A 27,653-nucleotide genomic window follows, 5' to 3' on the forward strand; every position below is an offset into this window, starting at 1 on the left:
AGAGAGAGAGAGAGAGAGAGAGAGAGAGAGAGAGAGAGAGAGAGAGAGAAAAGCAACAGAGAGTGTGATAGAGAAGAGAAACAAAGGGATTAAAATGATAATGCTGAATGGAGCAGATCATTAAAGCCCTACTGTACAGTTGCTTTATCGATGGCCCTGAGTATCTGACTGGGGAATAGCCTGCTCATGCATAATGCAAAGCCAGAGTGACTGTAGTAACAAAAGCCAACAGGGGGAACAAAGGGGTCAGTTGTACCGGGCCCAGGGGTGGGTCCCCATTACATTGTATTGGGTGAGGGGGGGCTTTCAGATGGTTCTGTTATGGGCCCACAGTGTGTCAGTGTCAGTGGCCTTGACTGCAGTAGTAGCAAAAGCAGATAGGGGGAACAAAGGGGTCAGTTGTCCCGGGCCCAGGGAAAGGGGGCCCAGCAGTGGGGCCCTTCAGATGGTTTTGTCCTAGGCCCAGGCAAAGCTATTAGCAGCCTTGACTGTAGTAGTGATTTTTTTGGATGCTGAAGGAAATAAATGAAAAAGAAACAGTAGCATTGTGGGTGCACTTTAAATCCTATTAGAAGCACTTTTCACAAGGTTTCATTTGGAGTCTGAGGCTTTTTTCAGCTGTGGACTGTTAAGTGAGCTCTTAGCATCACCTGTTTTCAGTGCTGTCACTGTGTACTGCTCTCTCTCTCCCTCTCTCTCCCTCCCTCTCTCTCTCTCTCTCTCTCTCACACACACACACACACACACACACACACACACACACACACACACACACACACACACACACACACACACACACACACACACACACACACACACACACACACACACACACACACACACACAAATAGTATAAATGTCATCAACATTTGAGTGTTTTTTTTACTCCTGTCTTAAATTACTCAAAAGTCCTCCACAGCAACTTGTTTGCTTATGTACCATAACACAGAACTGTTGCGATTCCCCCTCAATGCATAAAAAGTGCTGATGTGATGACTCAGGCAGTTTAAGGGGAGAGTAGGGAGTAGCAGATTCAGTGCTCCTATCTGTGAAATGAACTGTAGTCCTGCGCAGTAAATGTTCATAGTCTTACTTCAACACGTAGTAGAGAGCCGATTTTAACTCCCACAGTGTTGGTCCTTAGCCTTGCGCGCCATCCTACGTACTTCTACCAAAGGACTGGCTCCACTACTAGTCAGGTGGCTGTTTTCTGTGGAGCGATGTTGAGCGGTAGGATTTGGCCGGTCAACCCTCCCCCAGAAAACAGCCAGGCTTGGTCCTACCTTCTAAGTGTTGAATTAACACTAGTGTTGCACCAATACCATTTTTTGGCCCCGATACCGATACCCGATACCTGACTGTGCAGTATCGGCTGATACTGATACCATACCGATACTACTCGGTTTGAAATGTAGGCCTATAAACAGTATATATATGAAGAGCTGCATAGTCTACTACTTGGATGTAACATCATTGCCATCATGGCTTTGTCAGGCTGCTGCCTACCTTTGTCTGTACAAAGTGAATCCAGTAGAACTCTTTTTACTTTTTAATTATCTCTGATATAAAATAACTAAGATCAAGGCTGCGCTTAAGTGTCATACGATCATCTGTAAATGGTATCGGTGTCCTATTTGTTGGTACTCGCCGATACCGATACCGATACCGATACCGATACCACCATTTTAGTGCAGTATCGGGGCCCCGGCCGATTCTGGTATCAGTATCGGTGCAACACTAATTAACACTGTGGAGGATATTTGCTGTTGCACCTCTGAGCGACGCTTGATGCAGACTGTCATCATGCAAAGGCGTATTTATTTCACGCAAGTGGGTCCCGTGTTGAGTTACGACGCCTTTGCAAGTGAAGTCGTGCTCCTCAACGCCGCGGGAAAGCACTTTTGTCACGTGATTAGGTTTTGTGCAGTTTTCCCGCAGTGTCTGCAAATTTCTGTTGCCGCAGCGAATTCCTGTTGCTAAACGTAAAAATGTTCTGCTGTGCCCTGACCAAAACCATGCCTACCCAGGTGAAAAACCCATATACTTAAAGTGTACTTTTTTTGACCGTACTTAGTACAAAGTGTACTATTTTTGGCGATTTAAAGTGCGCTTCATTGCACTATTAGTGCGCTGAAGCACTACTAAAGCAGTACTTCAGCACACTTGCAGCACACTGAGGATGCTAAATTGGCACCGCTTTTGGACAACTTTAAGTGCACTACAAGCATACTTTTGAAAGTATGCTCCAAACACGCTTTTCATGCATTCGTATGGCATGAATAGTGTGCTTGAGTACACTTCTATAACATTTTATTGTTACTAGAAGTACAATAAAAGTATATTAACATCATGCTTCTTTGGACTACATTGGAACATTTTAAGTATGTAAAAAGTATATCATATTAAGTATTGTAAATATATAACAGGTATGCTTGAAGTATATTTACAGTACACTTCCAAGTACAACAAATAATATAAATGTAATACTACAATCCATGCTGGTTCTCAGAACTTGTACATTACACACAGCCACATGTCACAGTAGTGATACAGTATGCATGCCTAGCACGACTGACATTTACAATCATTGCATTGGTTACAGAGATTTCAGATACACATTTCACTTTATTTCATTCTTGATTCACCTTCCTGTAGTTGATCATTTGAATTGATCACAAATAGTGACCCTTGATTATTTGTTTGAACAACTAGTTCCAACTTACCTCTCACCATGACACCATGGGAAGTGTGAGTCTATATATACCAGAACATATACATGACCATCATAATGACGGTGGGAACATGGCCATTTTTTTTGTACCACTTTAAAATGTTAAAACTCCTACAATAAATGCAGAATATAACAATGAGTAATATTTTCATGCAAACCAAAGATATTCCTTAGAGGTAAATGGATTTCTGTTTGAGAAATTTAGCTCCAAGAAGTGCATTGCATGATGGTATATGCATGATGATGCATGATGGGTAAATGCACTTTGTGTAAGCACACTTTGAATATATTTGGATGAAGCACAATCATGGTGCACTTAGAAAAAGTATACTTCCAATATGTTAAAATGATTTACTTTAAAGCGCACTATAGAAAATCACACTTCGAAGTTACTTGGGTGAAGTACACTCGCCTCCAAAAGAGTTGTCGCCTATCCATCTGTTTGGAATAACAGCTAATAACCTGACTTTCAATTAATCACTTGGCTTCAGAAGTCACTCATATGAAAGCTACAACCCTCCCGAATGAAAATGTATTTACAAAAATAAATTACATGCACCAACGAAAGATTGACCCTTCATTGAACACAGACAGGGCAGATTTTCACAAGACAAAAGTTTTGTCGCCTATCGAACATAATGTGAAAATGAGCAGATAAGTCACTTCAAAACACTTCAAATACGCTGATTGGGTGTCATGCTTAATCACTGAATCACTCTCACCTCTCCAGAAAATCAACTTTGGCCTTAGGTGTATGTTTAGGGTCATTGTAATCATGGAAAGCAACACAATGAAAATCAATGGAGTTCAATGAGAGATGGTGACATATTCGCTATTCGTAGAGCAATACATTTTTAACTTCATGATGTAATCAATGATAAAAACCCTCAAACACCTGCAGCATGCATGCAGCTCCTCATAAGAGCTGTATCTGTACCATGTTTCACGTTATGCACCATTTCTCTTTTTCATATCTTCATCTCCAACACCATATAGTTTTGATGCTATCAGTTCTAAAATGGTTGATCTTGGGATCTTGACTTCAGAGTATGAGTCCCATTAGCCTTCATTTTTGTCAGAATTAGACCTGACATACTCTTGGCTGGCTTTTTTGAGACAGGACAGTGGGAGAGACTTCTTTGGTGTTAAAGGTGAAGAATTTGGAAAAAATACATGGTGCCTAAAGTCAAACATGGGAGGGATACAGCTCTTATGTGGAGCTGCATGCATGCTGCTGGTGTGTGATGGCTTTTATCATTGATTACATCATGAAGTTAAAAATGTATTGCTCTACGAATAGCAAATATGTCACCATCTCTCATTGAACTCCATTGATTTTCATTGTGTTGCTTTCCATGATTACAATGACCCTAAACATACACCTAAGGCCAAAGTTGATTTTCTGGAGAGGTGTGAGTGAATCAGTGATTAAGTATGACACCCGATCTGCGTATTTGAAGTGTTTTGAAGTGACTTATCTGCTCATTTTCACATTATGTTCGATAGGCGACAAAACTTTTGTCTTGTCAAAATCTGCCCTGTCTGTGTTCATTAAAGGGTCAATCTTTCTTTGGTGCATGAAATTTATTTTTGTACATTCATTTTCATTCAAGAGGGTTGTAGCTTTCATATGAGTGACTTCTGAAGCCAAGTGATTAATTGAAAGTCAGGTTATTAGCTGTTATTCCAAACAGATGGATAGGCGACAACTCTTTTGGAGGCGAGTGTATAATCAAAGTGCACTTAAAAAAAGTGCAATTGCAATATGTTATTTTAAAATACACTTTTAGTAAGTTCACTATTAGAACACTATTAGTATATTACTCTAAATACACTTTAGCCAAACATCTTCTAAGTGCACTTTATGTATGGTTCGCAAAGTGTACTTTCTTTGAGAGCAACTTAATTACATCTAATTTTAAGTACACTTTAAATAAGCATATTGGAAACATACTTTTTCTTAGCACAAAAAGTGTGAGTGCGCTTTTAACATGCTAAGTACACTTCAGTCGTGCTTTTATTGTACTAAATTGAACCACTTTTTCACCTGGGTAACCTTACCTTGCCAGTAAAGCAACGTTTCTGCTGCTTTACTTTTGCCAAGAATTGCGAAACGAGCAAGGGAAATGGTGAAATTGTGGCAAAATTGTGCCTTAACCAAAACTATACCTCAACTTAACCTGTCGCAGGGCGCTGTGGAGCACGAGTTAACGTGCAAAGGCGTGATGCACGTACGCAATAGACCAGTGGTTCTCAAACTTTTTGTGTGAAGTACCACCCGAGAAAATATTGAGCTCTCCGCGTACCACCTTGACAACCAACATTAGAATATCGCAGCCAAGGCCTTCCATACTCACTTTTGCCAGTCAATACAGGAGAGTGACGGCATCAACAACTACGGTCACATTCAGCGCAAGTTTGTTTTGAAATGTCATGCTTGCCTAGTATTATTCTGCATTATGTTTTCAGATTCATACAGTTAAATATTACAAAATGTGAGAGCAAAGAGACATTTTCGACTGCAACAACTTGATCATCAAAAATGAATTCTTCCAAGTACCATCAGAGATGTCTCAAGTACCACTAGTGGTACACGTACCGCAGTTTGAGCACTACTGCAATAGACGGTTCAAGTCGGTGTGCTATCTTAACGTTCTGGCATGATGACATGTTGCTCGATGGATGGTGTTTTGTCAGTGATGGGCCTCTCCCCTCCCTCATGTCCTCCTGTCGTTCCTTCCACTCTCCCTTCCCTCTTCCCTTCTCCCTTCATCCCTCTCTTCCTCTCTATCTTCCTTCCCACCCTCCCTTCAGCCCTTTATTCCTCCTTCACTCCTTCTCTCTCTCCCTTCTTAAATGTTATCCATCTATCCTTTGGACATTTCTGTGTGTGTGTGTGTGTGTGTGTGTGTGTGTTTGTGTGTGTGCGTGCGGGCGCGCACGTTTGAGAGAGGGGGGGGGGGGTGTCGAGTATTATGCACTTAATCTCTGCTGCACTTTAAAGTGGGATGGGGGGGCTGGGGGGGGTCAAGCACTGGTGTCACTTTTACCTCTTTTTGCACTTTACTTGGAAACCTGCTGCTACTAGGTATTGTACCCCAAACACAATTTCGTTGCCTTTTTGACAATGACAATAAATTCTTGAATCTTGAATCTTCCTTCATCCCTCTCTCCCTCTCTCGCTTTTATCGCTTTTACATCCTCCCTCCGTCACCATCTTTCCTTCCCTCACCCTCCCTTCACCGTCTCTTCCTCCCTCACTCATTCCCTCTACCCTTCCTTCTCTTCCTTCATCCCATTCTCCCTCCTTCCCTTTCTCTCTCATCCCCTCTCCATCCCTCGTCCTCCTGTCGTCCCTTTCACTCTCCCTTCCCTCCTCCCTTCACCCCCCTCTTCCTCCCTCATTCATTCCCTCTCTCCTTCCTTCTCTCCTCTTCTTCTTTATCCCTCTCTTTCTCTCTCCTCCTCTCTCGTCCTCCCACCCTTCCCTCATCCATTTATTCTTCCCTCACCCCTTTCCTCTCTCCCTTATTCTCTTTCTTCATCCCTGTCTCTCTCTCCCTTCTTCTTTTCCTGCATCCCTTTCTCCCTTTCTCCCTCTATCCCTTCTTCTCTTCGTTCATCCCACTATCCCTCCCTTTTGTCTTACTTCCTCCCTTCATCACCATCTTTCCTTCTCTCACCCTCTCTCCATCCCTCTCGTCCTCCCACCCTCCCTTCAACCCCCCTCTTCATCCCTCACTCATTCCCTCTCTCCGTCCTTCTCTCTTCTTTTCCCTGCCTCGCTTTCTCTCTCCTCCCCTCCTTACCTCTAATCCTCCCGCCCTTCCTTCATCCCTTTATTCCTCCCTAACCCCTTCTCTCTCTCCCTTCTTCTCTTTCTTCATCCCTTTCTCCCTCCCTGGCTTTCTCTCTTCTCCCCTCTCCATTCCTCTCGTCCGCCCACCCTTCCATCATCCCTTTATTCCTCCATCACTCCTCTCTCTCCCTTCTTCTCTTTCTTCATCACTTTCTCTCTCTCCCTTCTTCTCTTCCTTCATCCCTTTCTCCCTCCCTTTCGCTCTCCTCCCGTCTCCATCCTCTCATCCTTCCCTTTCCATCCCTCCCTACAGTACATTCCTCCCTCCTCATTCACTCCCTGCTGCCCTGACTTCCACCCCACCCCTGATATGATGCCCTGCCTGCCCTCACACCCACAGCGTCTCCTTTGGCGAGTTGCCTGCCTTGCACCGGGGCGGGCACTCTCTCTCTCTCCTGGGCCCTTTGGCAATCGGACCCAAACTGAAAAAGGGAAGGGATTTGGGCTCGGTGCCTCTGACTTCTCCCCCCCTGCACTGCATGGCTTCTGGGAACTGCTCCAGGTAAACGGGTCAGGCCCAGTCCATCATACTCCTCCTGCATGCGCTGAGCCTGAGGCTAATGATGGTCGGATACGATGGGGAGCGATACAACAAAACTTGCCAGATATGAAGAGATGGGGAAAATGTTTAAAACTCTGAAGTATAGAGATTAGACCGGCTCGTTGAGGCTGTGATGGTCTGTAAGATGAATCCTCAAGTCTGTCTGAATTCAAGGTGATGGTAGTGATCAGGAGAGTGCCATACCGATTGCCAGATTTTTTTTTTTTTTAAAGAAAAAATTAATCAGAAATCTCAAGTATAGAGATTAGACCTTTTGGCAATCAGAATTAACTTGCAATGGGAAGATGCCAGATAAGAAAAAAGTTTCAGAAATTAGTTACACTTGCCTTTGGCAATCAGAACTAACCTCCATGGGGAAGTCTGGGCCCATCTCTTCGATTTCTCTCCAGGTTCCTGGGAACTGCTCCAGGCAAACAGGTCCGACCCAGTCCATCATACTCCTGGATGCCCAGAGCCTGCCCTGAAGGTGATGATGGTCGGATGCAATGGGGAGTGATAGAACCAAACTTGCCTTACATGAAAAGATGGAAAAAAAACTTTAAAAACTCTGATGTGTAGAGCTTAGACCTGTGGCTGAGGCTGTGAGATGAATTTCATAGGCGTGCACAGATAGGGACGAGGTGGACCCCAAGTCTGGCGGTGACGATGAGGAGTGACACAACCTGATGTTTTAAAAAATCTGAGCACAGCTGAGGCTGTGATAGTCCATCAGATGAAGCCCTCAAGCCTGCCTGAAGGTGATGGTGATTGTGGAGTGGTAGAACCAAACCTACCAGATATGAACAGAAAACAGTTTCAGAAATCTAAAGGAGAGTTTAGAGATGCGCTAGACCAGTGGTTCTCAACCTTTTTTAGATACGTCCTAGCAGACATGTGGACTCGAGTCCAGTGACTTTGACTCGAGTCAGACTCGAGTCAGCGGTGTGAAGACTTGCGACTTGAAATTTTAAGATCAGAAAGGACTTGCGACTCGACTCGACTTGCACGCCTTTGACTCGGGACTCGACTTGGACTTGACAGTTGTAACTTGCAATGACTTGGCGTGACTTGCCACGTTTGGTCTATTTTTTTTGTAACAAGTCAGACCCTTGTTTGCAGAATGCAACAGCCCCCCCCCCCATTCTTTGTTTGAATCACGTCATTACTGTAAGTGGTGCTATGCAGCCTGGACGCTGACCAGCGGCAACAGTGAAACACCATCTCCGAGTCTCCAGAACAAACACAGCCCACATTTTAAACCATCGCGGAAGTTAATTTGTCTCCCTCTCTCCACAACTCGTTTTACATTCTTGTATGGAATTTTGATCTTATCTCTGATCTCGATACTCTGATCAACAAAATATTTTCTATCAATGTTGTAGGAAGAGTGTGTGGTGGGGAGTGTGATGTGCAACACGCGTCTGTAGGCTACACACCAATGCTGCATTGTGCGAAGCATATGCGTTTTGAGATGTCTGAAATCAGTTGAAAAACAATCTCCCACCTGCAGTATGAGACTAAGCTGGATGAGGTAATTTGCTGGTTGTGGAAGAGTTCGCCATAAAGTTATTAATGGAGCGTCAGACAATGGAGATGCAGATTTTGCCAACCGAGTTTGAGCATAGCCTACACAGCTAAAAGTAGCCTAGGTATTGTTCTTATAACGATATGAAACCTACGAAGTCGGACAATAAGTCAGAGTGGAGCATTGCGCAATAAGCATGCATTTGCTTTTTGGGAAATTTCTTGTGGACGAAAGAAATGTGACCGGCAAAAGTTGAGGGGACTCCAGTTAGGAGACAGCTGGCATAAGTTCACACTTGTAGTGGGTTAGAGTCAAAGTTTAACCGTTTCTTTTAATAGCCTATTTTTAACCTTATTAAATGGGCATCAGGACGCTATTTCACAGACTAACTCACTGGGCACATTCAATGCGTCTAGTCCATGGCTAAAGAAACGCAAGCCGACGCACGCTATTGCTGAGCGGTGCGAGACATGCATCTCTATAACAGGGTATGTCTGTCTGTCGGTCTGTCCATCCGTCCATCTTTCTGAAACGCATTTTTTAAATCGGCCTAAACGCGATCTTCACTGCCATTTTTCTTGTTACTCTCTTCTTTTGTGCTTTTGGATGCATCTTTGTCTGCCTGTCGAACTTGTTGAATTTGTCGCGCACCTCATCATAAGCCTGCCAACACCTGAGTGCCCCCCGTTCAGATATCTCCCTGTCAACGCCCTCAGAGGGCTCCCTAACGCCCACCTGGAGGGCCGTAGAACCCCTGTTGAGAAACAGTACACTACACCTGTGTTTCCCAACTCTTTCTGTCTCCATAGTGTGTGTACTCCATAAGCCATTTTTTCATATGACGAGTACCCCCTCACCTCTATCCCAATGTAACTACACTTCATATATTTGTCTTGATCACATTTTTGCACGTACCCCCTGAGGTGTGTTCGCGTACCCCTGGTGGTACACGTACCCCTGGTTGAGAACCACTGTGCTAGACCGCGAGATGAATCCACAGGCCTGACTGTAGGTGATGATGGTCCTCAGGATGGGGGTGATAGAACCAAACTTACAAGATAAGAAGAAAAAAGTTTTAAAAATCGGAAGTATAAAGATTAGACTTTGAACCTGCGACGAAGCCTCAAGCCTGCCCGAAGGAGGTGATGATGGGGATCGGGGAGTGAGAGAACCACACTTGCCAGAGAGGAAAATAAATGATTTTCCCCACACCTCTGAAGTAAGAGATTGGTCTTGGTGGTGTGATGGTGCGGTGGTGGTTCATGTGATGAAGCCTCCATGCTTAGACACTGGGGGCCTACCTCTGGCAGATCGCTGCTCCTCTGGTGTCGCAAAGTCTCAACAATTTTCAGGAGGTTATGGCGTACGAGAGAGAGAGAGAGAGAGAGAGAGAGAGAGAGAGAGAGAGAGAGAGAGAGAGAGAGAGAGAGAGAATGAGAGAAAGAAAGAATGAGAGAGAGATAGTCAGAGAGAGAGAGAGAGAGAGAGAGAGAATGAGAGAGAGAGAGAGAGAGATAGAGAGAGAATGAGAGAAAGAAAGAATGAGAGAGAGATAGTCAGCGAGAGAGACAGAGATAGAGAGAGATAGAGAGAGAGAGAGAGAGAGAGAGAGAGAGAGATTCAGAGACACAGTGGGGAGAGGTATTCAGAGAGAGAGAGATAGAGAGAGTCACAGAGAGAGCTATAGATAGATAGAGAGAGATAGATAGATAGATAGATAGATAGAGAGAGAGAGAGAGAGAGAGAGAAAGATTGGCGAAGTGTCGACAACTTCTAGAGTGGTTTCATGTTTTCTGATGAGCTGTGTTCTAACATGGAGAGGACGAGTCTTCCGCAACCACACACGCACACACGCACAAACACACCAGTGTGGGCGGACAGGGGGACCTGCTAGTTGGCTGCTTGCTGTGGTGGTGTTGTGTGGTGTTGTGTTGTGTGCTTCTGGCTGTTTTCCTGCAGGTTTGTCAGATTAAACACGGAAGTGGCGGAGACAGGGGGAGAGCCATCAGCACTCACACCTCACCAACCCCACCAACCCCACCACCTACGTCCTCGTCTCCAGTCTCCTAGAGCCCCATCTCTTTAAGTGGCTGACACAAACCCAGATATGGCGAGGTTTCATAAGAGCTGTGTGTAGTGCCGCCACTGACAGCTTTGGCTGAGCCCAGGAAAAAGTAATCTGACCCCCCCCCGTCTTACACACACACAATAATGAGGACCCAATTCTGGGCATGCCTCTCTCTGGGCCCGGGAATACTGACCTCTTTGTCCGTCGCCCCCTGTTGGCTTTGCCACGTGTGTTCTTGTGGGTGATCCACGGAATGGACAGATCATAAACTCATAACATAGTGTAATCAACATGAATGTTAGGTCACAATACCAAGGTGCCTGTGAGATGCGTTTTAAATAAGACCTATTCAATCAGAACACAAATGTGTAATAAAAATAGAAAACGCTTGTGGCTGCCTCTGTGTGAAACACTGAATGGACAAATCACAAACAAGAGTCTGCTCAGTGGCAGAACAACTGCATACAGGGCCCCAAGGCAAAACACTGATAAGCCGCCCCCCTCATACGCCCTGTGATGATCACAATGGCCACCGCCAATACAACAGAGCCCTCTTGGTCCCAGGGGCAAATGCCCTGCTTGCCCCCCACCCACTCCCCACCCCCCACAACTCCGCCTCTGTGTCTGTTACATAAAACAATGCTGCTACAAGATGCACCCGTGAGATGCATTTCAATAAGAACACTTTTAAATCAGAACTCAGGCATAAAAATAGAAAAAGCATTCCTCCCAGGTGTTCTGAATCAAATACTGTTCCGGAGACTACTGTATGTGTGTGCCACTGAAACACGAAAAGGGGACACCACACCACTTATCACTCATCAGGAATCAAATGTTATGTGTTATGAAACTAAAAGATTTATTCAAGGTGATTTGGGTCAAATACTGTACATCAGCCTGGACAGATACATAATTATCATAGCCTGCTGTAATCAGAAATGTAATGCTGTGTGTTATGAAACATAACATCCTATTACAAAGATGTGCTTATGAGATGTATTTACAAAAACACTTTTGGTGTTAAAAAGACGGATATTTACAAAATAAAAAATTTAACTGTGTTTTGAATCAAACACATGAGTAATACAATTGTCATAATCACTGGCCTGATGTTTTGAGAAACAGATGGTCTCAGCAGACAGACAGGCCAACACACACACACACACACACACACACACACACACACACACACACACACACACACACACACACACACACACACACACACACACACACACACACACACACACACACACACACACACACACAGTTCCTGGGAAACAGCAATCATTTTTATAAAACCTTACAAAACAAAGTGATTACCATAAACCAATTCTGTTTCAAGCAAGGTGTAAAATATGACTGATCTGAACTGGGAGAGTGGGGGTGGTTGGCAACATGGTATCATAAAAATAAGTAAGATAACATGCAGATTCGAACTGTCTATCGTAATGTTTCTCAACGGGGGTAGCGTTGAGAAGAAGACATCTGGGGGGATTAGTCTATTTTTTTCCAAAAACATTAAAGTGGCCATTGGCAGGCTTATGATGAGATCAAGGGGGCATTTGAAGGCTTATGAGGAGGTCAAGGGGGCATTTCTTCAGAAAAGGTTGACAACCACTGGTCTATTGCATTTGAGCACAATGCATGTATTGGTCTAGGTACACTTTTCATTCTTGGCAAAAGTAAAGCAGTAGCAGACACATTGCTCTACTGACAGGTTAGAGTTAGGCAAAGTTGGGACAGGGCACAGCAGAGCATTTTCGTGTTTAGTCACAAAGTTGGCGGGGAAACTGCGCAAACCTTGTCACCTGTCAAAAGTGCTTCTCCAATGCGTTGAGGACCACGGCTTAACTTGCAAAGCCGTCGCACCTCAACACGGAATGCACTGGCGTGAGATATGTTTGCCTTTACATGATGTCAGTCTGTGGTTGGCGACCTATCATCTGACTCGTCTGCATCACATACTGCTCCCACAAGACTTGGGGAGTGAAAGAGCAACAAAAAAAAATGAACCACTCATTGCCGTTTTTTTTGTTTTCTGGTAGATGACAAATGCCTCTCCCTTATTCACACTGACAGATGGATGATTTCTGTCCTTTAGTCAATTCGTTTTCTTTTCTTTCCTCGTTTTCTCTCCTCCCCCTCCTCCTCCTCTTCCTCCTCCTCCTCCTTTTCTTCTCCGCATACAGGCAGGGCTGTGGCTCCTGCTGGTTGAGTGATGACACACGCGGCTCGACAGCAGAGGAGATGTGGGACGCAGCGAAGGCACCTGCTCAAAGCTGCAGAGAAAGAAAACCTCAACTTTTTCACACCATGCAGTGCTCAAGTGCACTCAGATAGACAGCTGTGTGGCACATTTTGGGGATTTCAAGGGCAAAGTCACCCTTTATTTTTAAGGGGGAGGGGAGAGAAATACTAAATGGAAAGGGAACTTAGAAAACCTTTGACGGTACCCTACCATGCAGTGGTGGTATTACCCATTTGGGGGCCCTGGGCGAAATATACACATGGGGCCCTCTTGAATTATTTTTGCTGGCATTTACTAGCCTGGGAAATCCCATGCTGCTTTTCACAATCGTTTCGATCTGAAAATGTTAAATGGACCGCATTTATATATAATGCCTTTCCACTCCTTCGAGCAATCAAAGCGCTTTACATTGTATGCCTCACATTCACCCATTCACACTCACATTCACACACTGGTGGCCGTGGCTGCCACGCAGGGTACCACCCTGCCACCAGGAGCAACTTGGGGTTAAGCATCTTGCTCAAGGACACAATGACGGGGTCAGGCCGAGCGGGCCTCGAACCTGCAACCTTTCCTCAACCACCTGAGCTACCACCACCCCTGAAAGACAGCATGGAGTCTATACCCAGAGAATGGACACGATCATGGTGCAATCAGAGTGCAGGGAGGCGTGGAAAGGCGACGACTGCAGTTTGTTTGAATACTTAGATCTAACTACATATGGCAAATGATACACATTCGTAATGCCCAATAAACAGCCATCGTCAATCATAAACCACACCCCCCCCCCCCCGACGGGATTTACAGTAGGGAGGTGTCCCTTATCTCATTATGATTAGGTCTGGTGATAGCCAGGAAAGGCATGTACCATGGCGTGGTTGACTACTGGGGGCCCCTACAGTGGGCGGTTTTGATGGGGCCCTAAGCAGTTCCCTATAGTCTGCCTATTGGTAGAGCCTGCTCTGCTACCTGTACACCAGATTTGTCATTTTACTTCAATGTTGGGAATTCATACCGTGTTCATATTCTTTGTTTGTTAGACTTTTTTAATAGTTGTTTCGTGTAGTGGCCTACTTTGTTTTCAGCAAAGAAAGGTGAAAGCTGTCACGGACAACCATGTGATGTAATATGACTTTCTAGTCTTATGTGATGCAATGAACAAGACTGACATGTACTAGAACTCAATTTAGTGTATGAGCAGCACACACACACACACACACACACACACACACACACACACACACACACACACACACACACACACACACACACACACACCTCTGGATGTAGCTGTGGACGCCTTTACAGATGTCTGAGTAAAGAAGCCTAGACCACACCACAGCCTAGACTAGACAAAATGAGCTCTGCATTGGTAGATTTGCAATGTTTCTTTGATGACAGAAAGATGTCATACAGAGTGGAGGCCCGTCAATTGTAGATTTGCAATGTTTGTGATGGCAGAAAGATGTCATAGGGCCTACAGAGTGGAGGCCCATCAAATATCCTCTAAGAACGCTTGGGCTTTGTTGCCTCTTTCTCTTCCAGGCCATTGTCTGAAGGATGGATATTGGTAAAGGGGATATAGTGACACACAGCCAGCTGATCTATCCCATTTGAACAAGGCTATGCAATAACACTCTCAGATCATTATTCACACTTTTCAGATTTGTTTGATTTGAGACACAGACATACTACCTCCTTGGTCCAGAGACACAGTTGACCATGGAACGTGGTGACGTAATTGTTGACATCCTCACTTTCAGTCCCTCCCTGGACGCCAAGGTGCATTCTGGGTCAATCCCAAGATGGCGGCGCCCTTGCGCAAGTGCTGAGAAAGTGTCTCTACAGAGAAACAGTGAGAAATTTCAGGATTGCTGCACAATTTCCTCGAATTCCGATCGTGAAAGGTGATAGCAGGTGCACAAAACGATATCCACGACCGAGTCATCGATTGCTATATCAGCGCTTGGCGTGGCTCTGGCAGAACGTCCGTGCGAAGATGGGCCTCCATCCGAGCCCCTACCCCTAGCGAAAAGTGGACGGGGGGAGAACAGCCGCGGATTTCCCTGCAAACACATTCCCGTCGAACTCGGACTTGACGGCTTTCACTTTTTGCAGAAATTGTGGACGCTGCCGTACAACTTGGTAACGGGAGTAATCTGTGCGACCGCTTCTGTCATCGTTCGGAGACGCAGGAGTTCCCCATCTCGTGGTGTGCAGATAACAGCCGCGCCAAGGTCCGGTGCTGTCACTGGCCAATAAGCGCCATTATTTTCATGTCATTCCGTTGAGAAGTTGTCATGTGGGATTGTGCGTTGATAATTCAGCCAGAAATTAGCTGTCACGTTTTAATTTTGCCACCACTAACACACAGAGCAGTTTGGCCTCATAGTTAGCCTGTGTGCTAACAAAGCTAACCATTGCTTGTTTCGATTTCTCTTCATAATGGGGCTTTCCTACTTTTGTTTGCTGATTGGCAGTAGCACATTACTTTGTATGAATGGCCTTGCTCTCCTGACTGATGAATGTGCCTTTGACATGGGGAATGTAAGAGTGTGCTGTCATTTGTGAGATGTCTATGCGTGCTAGCATGGTGATATATGTTGTCGGCGGGACATGCAAGTTTGGAGCGGTGGTTTTGTTTTGATTGCCCTGTCAAAAGTCCGAGAGAGTTGGATGGATGGCTTGTTATACAGATGTTGTAGTAATATCAGCAGTGTGAAATAAAATCTAACCACTTAGGTCCTCTAAGCATAGGCAAACGTTTTGCTGGAATAAGCAGAGGAAAGCAAGAGTTTGCACGAAAGCCATTTCTGTCCGTAATTCCAAATCATGCAAATGCATTATTCACGTGTGTAGCATTTCTCGAGTAATGCCTTGAATTCTTTAAGCGTAAGTGAGTTGTCCAGATTTTTTCAGCCATTTAAATGTCCACAAGTATGCCTGTGTGAGTTGCTTGATTGGTCATTAGGCAGCACGTGCAGTGTGTTGTGACTGTCTGCTCCGTTCCCTGCAAGTGAAACTTAAAAGTGTTGTGAGTGACATTTCTGTTATAGAGATTTAGTGTGTTTAAAGTTGTTATTACACAAATATCACCTCTACGCTCTGTGTTTGGCTTAAATCTTGTCAATTGGACTTGGACAGTCATGGGTAAGTGGTTAGGGCGTCAGACTAGTAGCCCAAAGGTTGCCGGTTCGACTCCCAATCCACCATGTTGGTGGGGAGAGTAATTAACCAGTGCTCTCCTCCATCCTTTGCCATGACTGAGGTACCCTGTGCATGGTACCGTCCCGCCACACGGCTCCCTTTCAGGCACCATTGGGGGGCTGCCCACTTTTATGGGTGACTGGCATAAATGCAATTTTGTTGTATGTGTGCACTTGTGTGCTGTGGAGCGCTGTGTCGCAATGGCAATGGGAGTTGGAGTTTCCCAGTTGGGCTTTCACTTTCGCTTTATTTGTGTTTAGGTGTAATTGTACACTGCTCTTACTTCCTTTGCATTGCTCTCAAGATGTAATATTCATTTGTTTGAAATATTAGTTGACTTTATTTAAACGTAATAACAAATCAATCCTGGAAGATATTAACCAATACATGACATATATTGACTATTTTCCTACCGCTTAAAGTGATACTACTGTCCCATTTTTGGAAATAAGCTTATTTTACACGTCTCCTTGAGTTAAGGGATTGAGTTTTACCTTTCTCCTGTACTTCCTGCCGTAATTGAAGCTTCATGTGTGTGGTGAAGATCATAGGTCTCTACAGGTTCATGAGTCTCTTGTTTGAGAAACTTATGCAGTGGGCTAGAGTTGTCAGGTCATTAGCAATTCCTATCAGTAGGGATGCACCGATACCACTTTTTTGAAAACCGATACAAGTATGAGTACATTAATGTGTGTACTTGCCGATACAGAGTATCGATACCGATACCTTTTACCACCAAAATACAATGAAAATAAATGCATGGCCTTGTTTTTTTCCACCTGTGATATTTTCATTGTCCATTTCCATGTAGATTTAAATGTTAGTAAATGTATGAGGTGGCACATTTTTCCATGCTCCTTTCAAGTCCACAGAACGTGACAAGATTTTGCATTGTTTTGTGTAATAGCAGTATCGTTCCTGGTATCGGCAAGTGCTTGATGAGTACGAATACAATGAGAAGAATCGGGTACCGATACCAGTATCGTATCGGTGCATCCTTACCTATCAGAGTGTAATAGAGTAGGGGTGTCCATCATTGCCTTGATATACTTCCCAGTGGCCAGTGAGGTTGTTATTATTTGTTGCTGCCATGCATTTACCGGCAGTGGGCATGAATCGCCAGCAACGTTGCTCACAATATCCTTTCGCTTTGACAATTTCCTGTGCAATATTTTCTCAAGTCCACAGTAGTAGTGCATGGGGCAGGATGGCTTTGACCTTTAGCTCCAGTGTGCAGCTGTTAGTTATTTATGGCTTTGAGGCAGTGCGGAGACTTTATCCATGTGGCTTGCAGCCCCAGATCTATAAAGCCGCATTGGCACAAGGCTTTTTGCCACCAGTGGTACATCCAATACAATCCAGGGGTGCATTTCTCAAAAGAGACGTTGTTAGCCTGTTAGCAACTTTGGTAGTTGCCAATGGGAAAATGCATTGAAAACCACAAAGTAGCTAATGCAGAAAGCAACTTTGGTTTTGAGAAATGCACCCCAGGACAATTCTGGTACTACTTCCACTTCTGGTGCGACCAATGTAAAGAAAGTAATACATGCAAGACTGCTTGCATTCCTATTATTTATAAATATTTTTAATAGGCAAGCAGCATTCAAGATTTATTTGTGCTTTTGTTGTGGATTTACCTCTAGTTTATCCAGCACCTCTTCAACTTGGTGGAATGACAGTAAGTTAACACATATCAGAATCTAAACAGCTTGCTCCTTTTATTCCTAAAACAGTCAACACACAGCTTTCTCCTTCTGATTTGGGTGGGCACAGGTTGCCCAGCCCTTGCTCTATGACAGGGGTGGGGAACCTATGTCTCGAGGGCCGTTTACAGAATATGCAGTTTACATCATGAAATATGAAATATTTTGGTATCTTTGAAATTACATGTTCAATACAAGTAGGTTATATTCAGGGGACCTAGAGGAGGTGGGGTCTGTTTTAAAGGTGGCTGCCTTCAATATAGGCCTAAAGTGCAGAGGGACATCCTAGTTTGTGTTCATAGTACGGCCCTCAGAGGACTTTTATGGCCCTTGGAGGAATTTGAAGTATTTGAAGCCGTTCGTATGAAAAAGGTTCCCCACCCTTGCTCTTTGGCTGGCCACAGCTCTGCAGCTCCTGCTTTCCAGCCCAAAGCAGCTCAGAAATCTGACGCCACCACACAGGAGCTAATCAATAGATCTGTACTGCTACTGCAGAATGGTGACAGAAAAGCTCCAGCATGACAGCCGGGCAGGGCGGTTGAACTCTACTACAGCTGATGGATGGGACAGTTCATGTCAGGTTTTATTTCTTGACTTTTTCACCTTTAGGATATCCCTTAGGATAACGCACCACAGCGAAGAGTGGGAGAGGAAATGAATGGGAGAGAGGGAGAAGGGTCAGGAAATGACCTGGGCCAGATTCGAACCCGGGTGCCTGGAGCAACAGTTTGGTGCCTTAGCCATTTGAGTCCCGGGCAAAGCCTTATATCAGTCCTTTATGAAGTCCATTGGTTTACTTTTTGGGGGTCTTTGGTGGCTCCAAAAAGTGTTCTATTCAGGCTGTATTGTAAACATATGCACACAGTGTTTCCTGCGGAATTGTTATTAGGTGATTGGGGGTAGGGTGCTTCTCGTGGTAACTATGGTAACTATCCTGCATACAATACTTGGCTTAACATGAAGCTGTTGGCTGTCTCATCAACAATACTTACAGAAATAAGAGACTATTGACCCAATTCTTCTACCGAACTGGACGCCACATTTCTTCCGTTACGTAAACCTGGTGTTTACTGTGCACAGTGTGCATCCTTCCCACACTGCATTTATGACCGTTGTTAGGGCAGCATCCGAGTACTTTCACTCCACTTTTTTTTAGCGTGAGCACCTTACATACGGAAGCATTGTGCTCGAAGTGCACAAGTGCGCCATCTGAGAAGCAGTGAGTGCGTTCCAATATGCGACCTTGTGTCCTCCACTTGTGCTTGTGGCCTTCTCATTTTCAAACAGGATGGTAAATGAAGAATAGTCCCCCAAAAACTGTTTTGGCTAGGCTCACAGCGGGGAAACTTAATTGTTTTCCCCACGGAGGCGGGGCATCAGCAAAATGTGAGGCCACAAGCCCAAGTGCAGGATGCAAGGTCGCATATTGGAATGCACTCACTGTTTATCTTTCCAGTTACAGAGGCACTACCTTACTAGTTGGGTAGCAGTTGCTAGTGCTAAATCATTCAGAAGTGCTATGGGCAGCCTCACCGGAACTAGCAGAGCGGAAATGCTGTGGGAGCACGACAAACGTTGAAATGGGCGAGGTAATCAGGTAGATAGTGCTAAAGGTCTAAACTGAAGAAACGTGATGAAATGGCAGGATGTTGTGATGACAATGAGTAATAAATAATGAGTAAACAAATTTGAAGTGCGTGTGGAAGCTTAAAAAGATGCATTTGTATTTGTTCCAGGCCAGCTAAATAACATTTTACAATTATGTAAATTGCAACATTATATGTTTATTGCAGTGGTTTTGATGCACTCTGCTGTCATGTGTAAACCCTGTGACCCTGAGCTATTTCGCGATATTCACCACATCAGCATAAGTTTAGCTTATGGAAATGCAATAGTATGTATTGCAGCTTGGTGTTTTGTGGTGCGTAATATGGTCGTAGTGCATATGTATTATTATGCTGCCTGCAATATTTTCAATCTATTGAGCTGCTGTGCCAGCCTATAACCCCAATAACCTAGAACTCCATCACTCTTTGCCCACAGGGAGTTAAGCTCACAGCATATCTTATAGAAACATAAAAGTATATGCAATATTACCTGAATTAAAGTGGTTTTACTGTTTTGTGGTATCTGTATGACAGTATTGCATGCACTGCAAATATTTTTCTATATTGAACAGTATTTTGATATATCGTGTATGACCCTGAGCTCAGTTGTGGTTTGTGATATGATAGTACTTCATTTGTATTATGATGCCATGATATTTTCTGTATATTTAGCTGTTCACCATAGAACACTTTTACACACCTCAATTTGAATGGGTATGTGTTGTTGACATTGGATGCATGCAACCAAGGTTATGGTTCATTCAAAGTAGTGGACAAATATCTCACACAACATTCATTACACATGCATTTTACTTCTCAAAACATTTTGGTTGAATCACCTGTAGAAGGTCAGAACGACCAAAACGTTGTGAGCAATAAGCTGTGTCGGTAACCCCACTGACTCAGAGCCACTTTACCACTCTGCCCTCAGGACATTCGCCACACAGCATAGCTCATGAACGCATGAACGCAAATACAACTTGGTGCTAAGATATGATGCCTGTATGCATGCGCTGTGACATGTTCTATATATTGAAAATGAAGAAGATGCCGCACACTCTGTGCCATGTTTTATTTGAAGTGAGGTTTCGTCCGTCTTAGTTTTTAAGTTTGAAGAAGGCCAGATGGCTGAAACGGCACTTCAGAGTGTGCGGCATCCTCTTCATTTTCTTTGGCATTTTAATGCACAAGTGGCCAGCACCTCAAAGTGGAATTTATTGGTGTGCGAGACCTTTTTTTTTGCAATTGATTGAAGTTGAAGTTCCCTGATGAAGGCCACACCTTGGTCGGAACATGTTGGCATTTTTTACTTTTTTTTGTGATGATTTAGCTCTTTAATAAAGCTGTTTTAACTTTTTCGGAAGATGGATGCCTTGGATACTTCAACTTTACTCTTATTTTTCATGTTCCATATATTGAACAAGAATATTCTTCTCCCTCCTTACTTAGAGCCCTAATGAAAATGGACGCGGAGCTGCTCAGCTCGCCCGCGGTGGGGCTGGCGGAGGAGGAGGAGGCGGACATCAGCGACTGGAACCTGCCGCTGGCCTTCATGAAGAAGCGCCACTCGGAGAAGATCGAGGGCTCCAAGGCACTGGCACAGAGCTGGCGCATGAAGGACCGGGTGAGTGGTGCCCTTTCTTGTAGAAGTTGTTCGCAGGGGGCGCTGTGGCGCAACATGCTAAGCCCCCCACATTTGGGCTTTAATGCTCATGGGGACCCCGGTTCGAGTCCGGCCGGGGTCATTTCTCAATCCTCCCCATCTCTCCCCCTGACTTCCTGTCAGCATCTCATACTGTCCTACCAATAAAAAGGCATAAAAACCCCCAAAAAAGCCCTGCGTGCAGGACCGGGTGAGACACAAGCGGCACTTTTTTCTTTTTTTCGGGGGTCGGTTACGACTTTACTTATGATATGACAGTGAGAGCGGGACGGAAAACGAGTAGAGAGAGAGAGAGATGGGGAAGGACTGGCAAAGGACCTGGGCCGGAATCGAACCTGGGTCAGCCACATAGCAGATGAGTGCCCTACCATTAGCGCCACAGTAGTGCCAGTGGTCCTCTTTGTATAAGTTGCATACAGTACCGGGTGAGACACAATCGGGCTGCTTTCTTATACGAGTTGCATGCGGTGACTTTGTAGGGTGCTATGGGCTGGAATATGCTTGCAGGATACATATGAATGATGAATACGTTGCCTGCTCGCCTGTTCACTTGAATACAAGGTACGCAAACGGTGCAATATTGACACAACCGCAAGTTGGTTGGACGGTCCAGCGCAGCGGTCAGAAACCTTTACTTTTTGCGACGTATTGTAGGTCTGTTGACATTGTCCAGCCCTGCTTTCGAGTGCTCTGTGGCTGCGGCCTTGTTGAAACACATGCAGGGTTCCCACACGTCCTGGAAAACCTGGAAAACCTGGAAATTTAGAGATGTGTTTTCAAGTCCTTGAAAGTCCTGGAAATTCACCAAATGTCCTGGAAAAAAATATTTGTCCTGGATTTTTTTTCCTTCAACTTTTTCCCGATTTTGTTTGTGGTATAATTTGTACTCTTGTCCGAGTCTAGACATGACGATTCAATTTATATCCACCTATTGAATACATTATTGTCCACACACACACACACAGTTTGGTCAGGTTGCCATCTTTGATTGCACTTATACACAGTCATATTCTTTGACTTTGACTGAGTGTTGCCAAAAGTCGCTAGAAGTCGCTAGTTGGCTTGCTGAAAAGTCGCTAGCTGATATCATGGCGTTATATATCTCTCGAAAACCTGCTTACGGTCATAATAGGCCTACAAATAGGCAGTGCTAGCACAACAAATTTTACTGCTATCTTTTTTGGAGATCAGAGCTTTCAGTCTCACTAGCCACTTTGAAAGCTAGTTTGATCTTTGGTGTGACAAATCACAGTAGTCGCATCAATTGTTTGTATGCAAGAATATTCCAGAGAAAAAGAAACTGGCAACAAAACTGGCTTGCAGAAAGACAGAAACGACTGGCCACAATGGTTGGTGAGCAAAAAAGTCAAGTCAAGTCTTGTGGAGAATGCATTTAAATCCAAGTACACTATTTTTTGCGATAAGAGAGACTATTAAGGTATTCATTTCTGAGATGATGTGAGTTTACATTGCACTTTCATTTAATTCCGAATAAACGTTTTGTGGATCAGAAAGCATTTCAATTGAACAGAGGCTGCATGTGCTGGGCTTGCAAAATTTGACATAGGGGTGTGGTCGCCAAGCTCCAGCAGATTCCTACTAGCGGGACAGCTGGTGATCTTCAACCGCAACCCAGGTCAATACCTTTGGACAAAGAACATAGAATGGATAAGAACGCTTATTCGCAGGAAATTGCATTGGCCACGGTGTAGTATGGGGGCGTAGCCCGGGGACACCATGCGCAGTGGATGCAAGGCCATGATCAACACTGGAAACTCCGCAGTTTGAATTGCATTGTGGGTGCGAGGAGCTGCTGCTAGTTCCGGCCCGGTCAAAATAGGATGTCCTGTCGTCAATGTTCAGTTTGTGGTTAAATTACAGCTGTCATTCAGCCTTAACTACAGCTGACACAAATTCACTATGTCCTATGACCTGTTCCACACTCCGGCCCTGGCGGTAGTGGCTTTGCATTTTACCTTGCCGCCAGTACTAAGCAAATAACGTACATTGGATAAGAAGTATCACTCAATGGAAAATGCATTGGGTTAGGTGTAGACACTGTGCTCATGGTCAGTGGGTGCAACGCCATAATGGATAAAATCTGAACTCTGTAACTTCGCAAAATTGGTCAAGAGAGGAGATCCAGTTGTCAGTGTTTAATGTAATCCCTCCTATCACTAGTCTCCTTAGTACTAACTGCAGAAGAAGAAAGTGACTCCCCTTGCGGCCATGCCATACTATGCTCTTATGACGTCTTTGGACGTACCCTCTTCCCTAACACACTGTACTCATTCATTACAACTCATTTCAACCTTAAAGTCACATTGTCTCTAAAATGCATTGTGTGTCGCTGTGTATGTCCAAATTGTGGGTCCGACGGATGAAATATCCTTCCTGAATTATCCAAAAATAGTCCTGGAAATGTCCTGGAAATATCCTGGAAAATGATTTTTGAAAAAGAGTGGGAACCCTGACATGAAATTATATTTTTCCTATTGCAATATGAAAATACTGTGCATACAAATACTGTGCATACAATCTCAAGTTTAAATACTTAACAGTACTTCATAGTTTTGGAGATGGGGAGAATATGTTGTAGCTCTTATCAGAGATCCATTGCCACTGCTGTAAAGAGAACATTAAGTGAAACAGAAGAAAACACATGAAACGGATAAAGCTTTCAAGTATAGATTTGGGCTTGATGTTGTTGTGACTTCAGTTTTGATGATGTTATAACAGTGCACGTGGGCTTTTGTTTATTGTCCCATTTCTGCAATTTCTCTCAGTTCATGTTTCCGTTCAAGATCAGTCTCTTAAAAAAAAAAGCCCACTTTTCACCCCAAACCAGTGTTGTCTTTTCTGGTGGCTTTTATCTGCTGCTCAATTGGAAATCCACTCTTCTCCTCTGAAGAAGACAAATGGATTTATGGAAGGTATTGGTCATGTTTCTGTGTTCATTACAGTGTGGAGATTTAGTGCTTTGTTGTTTTTGTTTTTTGCTTCCTCATGGATGGAGGCATAACTCTGTGCTGCTGTGCTGTTTTCTGGTGCTTTTAAGGGGAGTCATAAATCGCATGTGTCTTGTCCACTGCAGCCTGAGTCCCATGTATAATAATACCGGGGTGCAGTTCCCAAAACCAAAGTTGCTAATCGTGTTAGCTACTTTGTTGTTTGCAATGCAATTTGCCATTGGCAACTACCCAAGTTGCTAACTGCTGACAACTACGCTTTCGAGAAATGCACCCCTGAGCTCTCAGCCCTGATGTACTCGGTGGTTCACTGTCCTTTGAGGAGAATTGCTGAGACTACTTTTTAAAATATCCCACGTCTTTGTGTGTGTGTGTGTGGGGGGGGGAGTAAGAAATTGGTACTTACTGTAATATCCACGGGATTCGCATGAAGAGTCTCTGTTGTCTTGACTTAGTTAGTTTTCTTTCAGTAAATGATCGAAAAACGCAGCAGTGCACTCTCAAATGTGGCACACAAGCCGTTTTAGTTTTTTAAAGATGATGTGCCTCATTGTTCTCTATCATGCATTCACTGAGTTTAACTCCAGTCTCAAAGTAAGAAGGATGCCTCTGCCAATTCAGCTATGAATATGAATTTATGCATTTCGTCTTTTTGAGTAGCCTGTGCCCACACTTTTACATTTCAATGACATGATCCACAGTTTGGGAGTGAATGTGATTGTTTTGTCTTATGCAGCTGAGTAGCTGTAGCTTCCAAACGTATGCTTCTGCCAATTCAACTCTGAATATGAATTTATACATCACGTATTTTGGAATACACCTAAGGCTTACATTTCAACTTTTTATGCAGTTTACTAGGGAATTACAACCACCTCCCCCCATCAAAGGTCCCATTATAGGCAGATGCAAGCTAGCTCCATGTTGCTCCAATGCAGAGGTGCCAATCCCCAGTTTCACTTCAGACAGTAAAAACCCTGTCACAAATTTCATCCAACCAGCCCTGAATCATCTGATTGCAATGAGTATAAAGACAAGGGGCCTATACTACAAAGCTTGTTCAGCAGTAAACCAGGTTCAGTTAAGAGGAAAATAATCTAATAGAAGAGCCTGGACTCCTAATTTTCTGGAGTCCAGGCTCTTCTATTAGATGATTTACCTCTTAAATTAACCTGGTTTACTCCTGAACCAGCTTTGTAGTGTAGGCCCAAGGTAGAGCAGTTACTCAGTGAAGTTATCTGTTTTGGATGGAACCTCTGGCAGCATTTTTGTTTTCCAAACTGGGGTTTTTGACACCTCCGCATGCTGTGGTTGGAATGAATCAAAAACCACATCCCCACATCATAGGCAGAGGTGCCCTTGAGCATGTGGATCTCGCCTCACGCTGCTCCAAGAGTGTTTTGCCTTTGCCTAATTCACCACATGTCGCTTTGTAAAAAGACTGCAAAGTCAGCAAAATTCCAGTGAAGTTTATTATTTATTTATTTTTTCTGTAAAACTGACGAGAAGTGTGAGAAGCTATGACTATGAATAGGAATTTGTTTTTGGGAGGATGATGCCTGGATTTCTACTTTTTGGTGTCAAACAGTGTGGGAGAGATTCTACATAGGCATGTATGTGCCCTTTAGAAAATGGGGTAACACTTTAGAATAACTACCAATTCACTGATTTATAAACACTTTATAAATAATGAACTAATTATCAACAAAATGTTTACAAATATTTATAAATGGGCAAGAAATACTATGTTAACACAGCAGACACAGCGCAGTCGCATCGGCCCTGGAAGTTTGTCCTCCAAAGACCAGAAGGCATGAAACCACATACAACTCACACAGTAGAAGATGATTCCCACTCCACTGTGCAGTCGTAGTTTGGCTATTAGTCATTTACAAACATTTGTTGTATGTTAAATGTTAATTAATATTAAATGTTAATAGTGTTTATAAAGCTGTGAGTTGGTACTTCTTGTAAAGTGTTACCGCAAATGGATCTCGCCCCACGCTGCTCCAAGGGTGTTGTGCCCAGTTCACTCCACCACTCCACTTTGGAAAAGACTGTCAGCGAAATTCTAAGTGAAAGTCAAGTGTAATGTTTGCTGCTCCACGACTTTCCTTTTCCTAGTTTTGTGGGGTAATACTATCTTCCTCTCTGCTTGAAGTGAGAGTCGTATGCTTGCTCTCTTCAAACAAAGGGATGATTTTAACAGTACTTCCCCTCACTTTTGAAAGTCTTGGGACCCACTACACTTTCACATGCACTCATGAAGCAGAGGTTTGGGAGTTGGGAGGTGTGTGTGTGTGTACTGTGTGTGTGTGTACTGTGTGTGTGTGTGTGTGTGTGTGTACTGTATATGTGTGTGTGAGTCTGTCTGTTATGGAATGTGTTATCACAAAAAGGCTTTACTTTTTCTGTTTTTAAATTCCAAGCATCTTTTTCCACAGGTGTAAATCAATAGGCAGCATTTTTCATTCTTGTGCTCACTTTGTTTCAAAGCAATGAGTGGGCAAGTGCCTATGTCCAATTGATGTACCGCTAGCTAGCGTGTGTAGCTCTCGGCGAGGACATTTTATAGGCTTCTTGGTATCCCACACCCACACCAGCTATACTGATCTTTAAATCTTTCAACGCCTGATCAGTCTTGTACATGCATGGTTGGTCAGTTTTCTGCATGCCAGATTTTTTTTTTCATGCTATAAACATCGAATCCATAGTCAGCAGCACAGTCTAACAAGACTCTTTTGTTGCCTTGGTAGCTCAAGACAGCTAGATTTTATACTTGATTGGCTACACCCATCCCATACCTTACTATACCATTCATGGTCTGTTTCTTGCACTTTTTGTGCTGACAAAATGCCTAAACACTATTGAGAAGACTTTTTTGGTCTAGTTTATTGCCTTTTGATTACGCCTTTGACCTAAAAGCAGTCAGAGGGTGTTAATATCCATATCAGCTATCCTCACCTGATGGATCAGTCTCACAAATCAAGCATGGACAGGTTTTTTTTGCACCATACATTTTTTTTTTCCTGCTGCACAAATTCTTGCATACAGTCAAACTAGAATGTTTTCGGACATCTTGATTAGTCCTTTTGACCTAAAAAGCAGTTTGAAAAAGACCAAGTTTCCTACACTCACACCAGCGATTGTGATTTGCAAGTCTTTCAAGCTCCATCCTGCTTGATCAGTATCATTGGAATTTTTTTGTACCACTTACTTTCCCTACTGCAGACCTACTAGCACACACAGTCGAACAAGATTGTTTGGGGCAGCTTGTTGTGTTTTCTTGACCTAACTAAAGTCAGATGATTTTTTTCCCTTTCCAGCTTCAATGTCTGTTCTCATTTTGTCAACCCTTGTCCCTTTGTACCTTGATCGCTTTTGTTTGGTATAAATTTAGAGTTGTGTGGTGAAGAAGAATGCCATGTGGTTTTGTTTGTGGGCGGTGTGAGTGGTAACTCCTGCTGTCCCTGTTGCAGTTTTTAGTCGCTTTCCGTGACTTTGCACGGCATTGTACTGGGCGATCCGTCAG

At 43.9% G+C, this 27,653-nt stretch overlaps 1 protein-coding gene across 4 annotated transcripts in view; it reads left to right on the forward strand.

Annotated features, from left to right (window-relative positions):
• The first annotated feature begins 14,701 nt into the window (after positions 1-14,701).
• rptor (regulatory associated protein of MTOR, complex 1) overlaps positions 14,702-27,653 on the forward strand; it is a 361,851-nt gene continuing 348,899 nt past the window's right edge. For 2 of the 4 annotated variants that reach the window (XM_063201318.1, XM_063201331.1), the window contains exons 1-2: positions 14,702-15,212; positions 20,942-21,116. In XM_063201318.1, coding sequence (XP_063057388.1) covers positions 20,949-21,116 — 168 coding nt within the window. In that variant the 5' untranslated portion in view covers positions 14,702-15,212; positions 20,942-20,948. The remainder of the gene's footprint in view (positions 15,213-20,941; positions 21,117-27,653) is intronic. The other 2 variants (XM_063201308.1, XM_063201324.1) reach the window with 1 other exon arrangement.

Source organism: Engraulis encrasicolus, chromosome 1, assembly GCF_034702125.1.
Source record: "Engraulis encrasicolus isolate BLACKSEA-1 chromosome 1, IST_EnEncr_1.0, whole genome shotgun sequence".
NCBI lineage: Eukaryota > Metazoa > Chordata > Actinopteri > Clupeiformes > Engraulidae > Engraulis > Engraulis encrasicolus.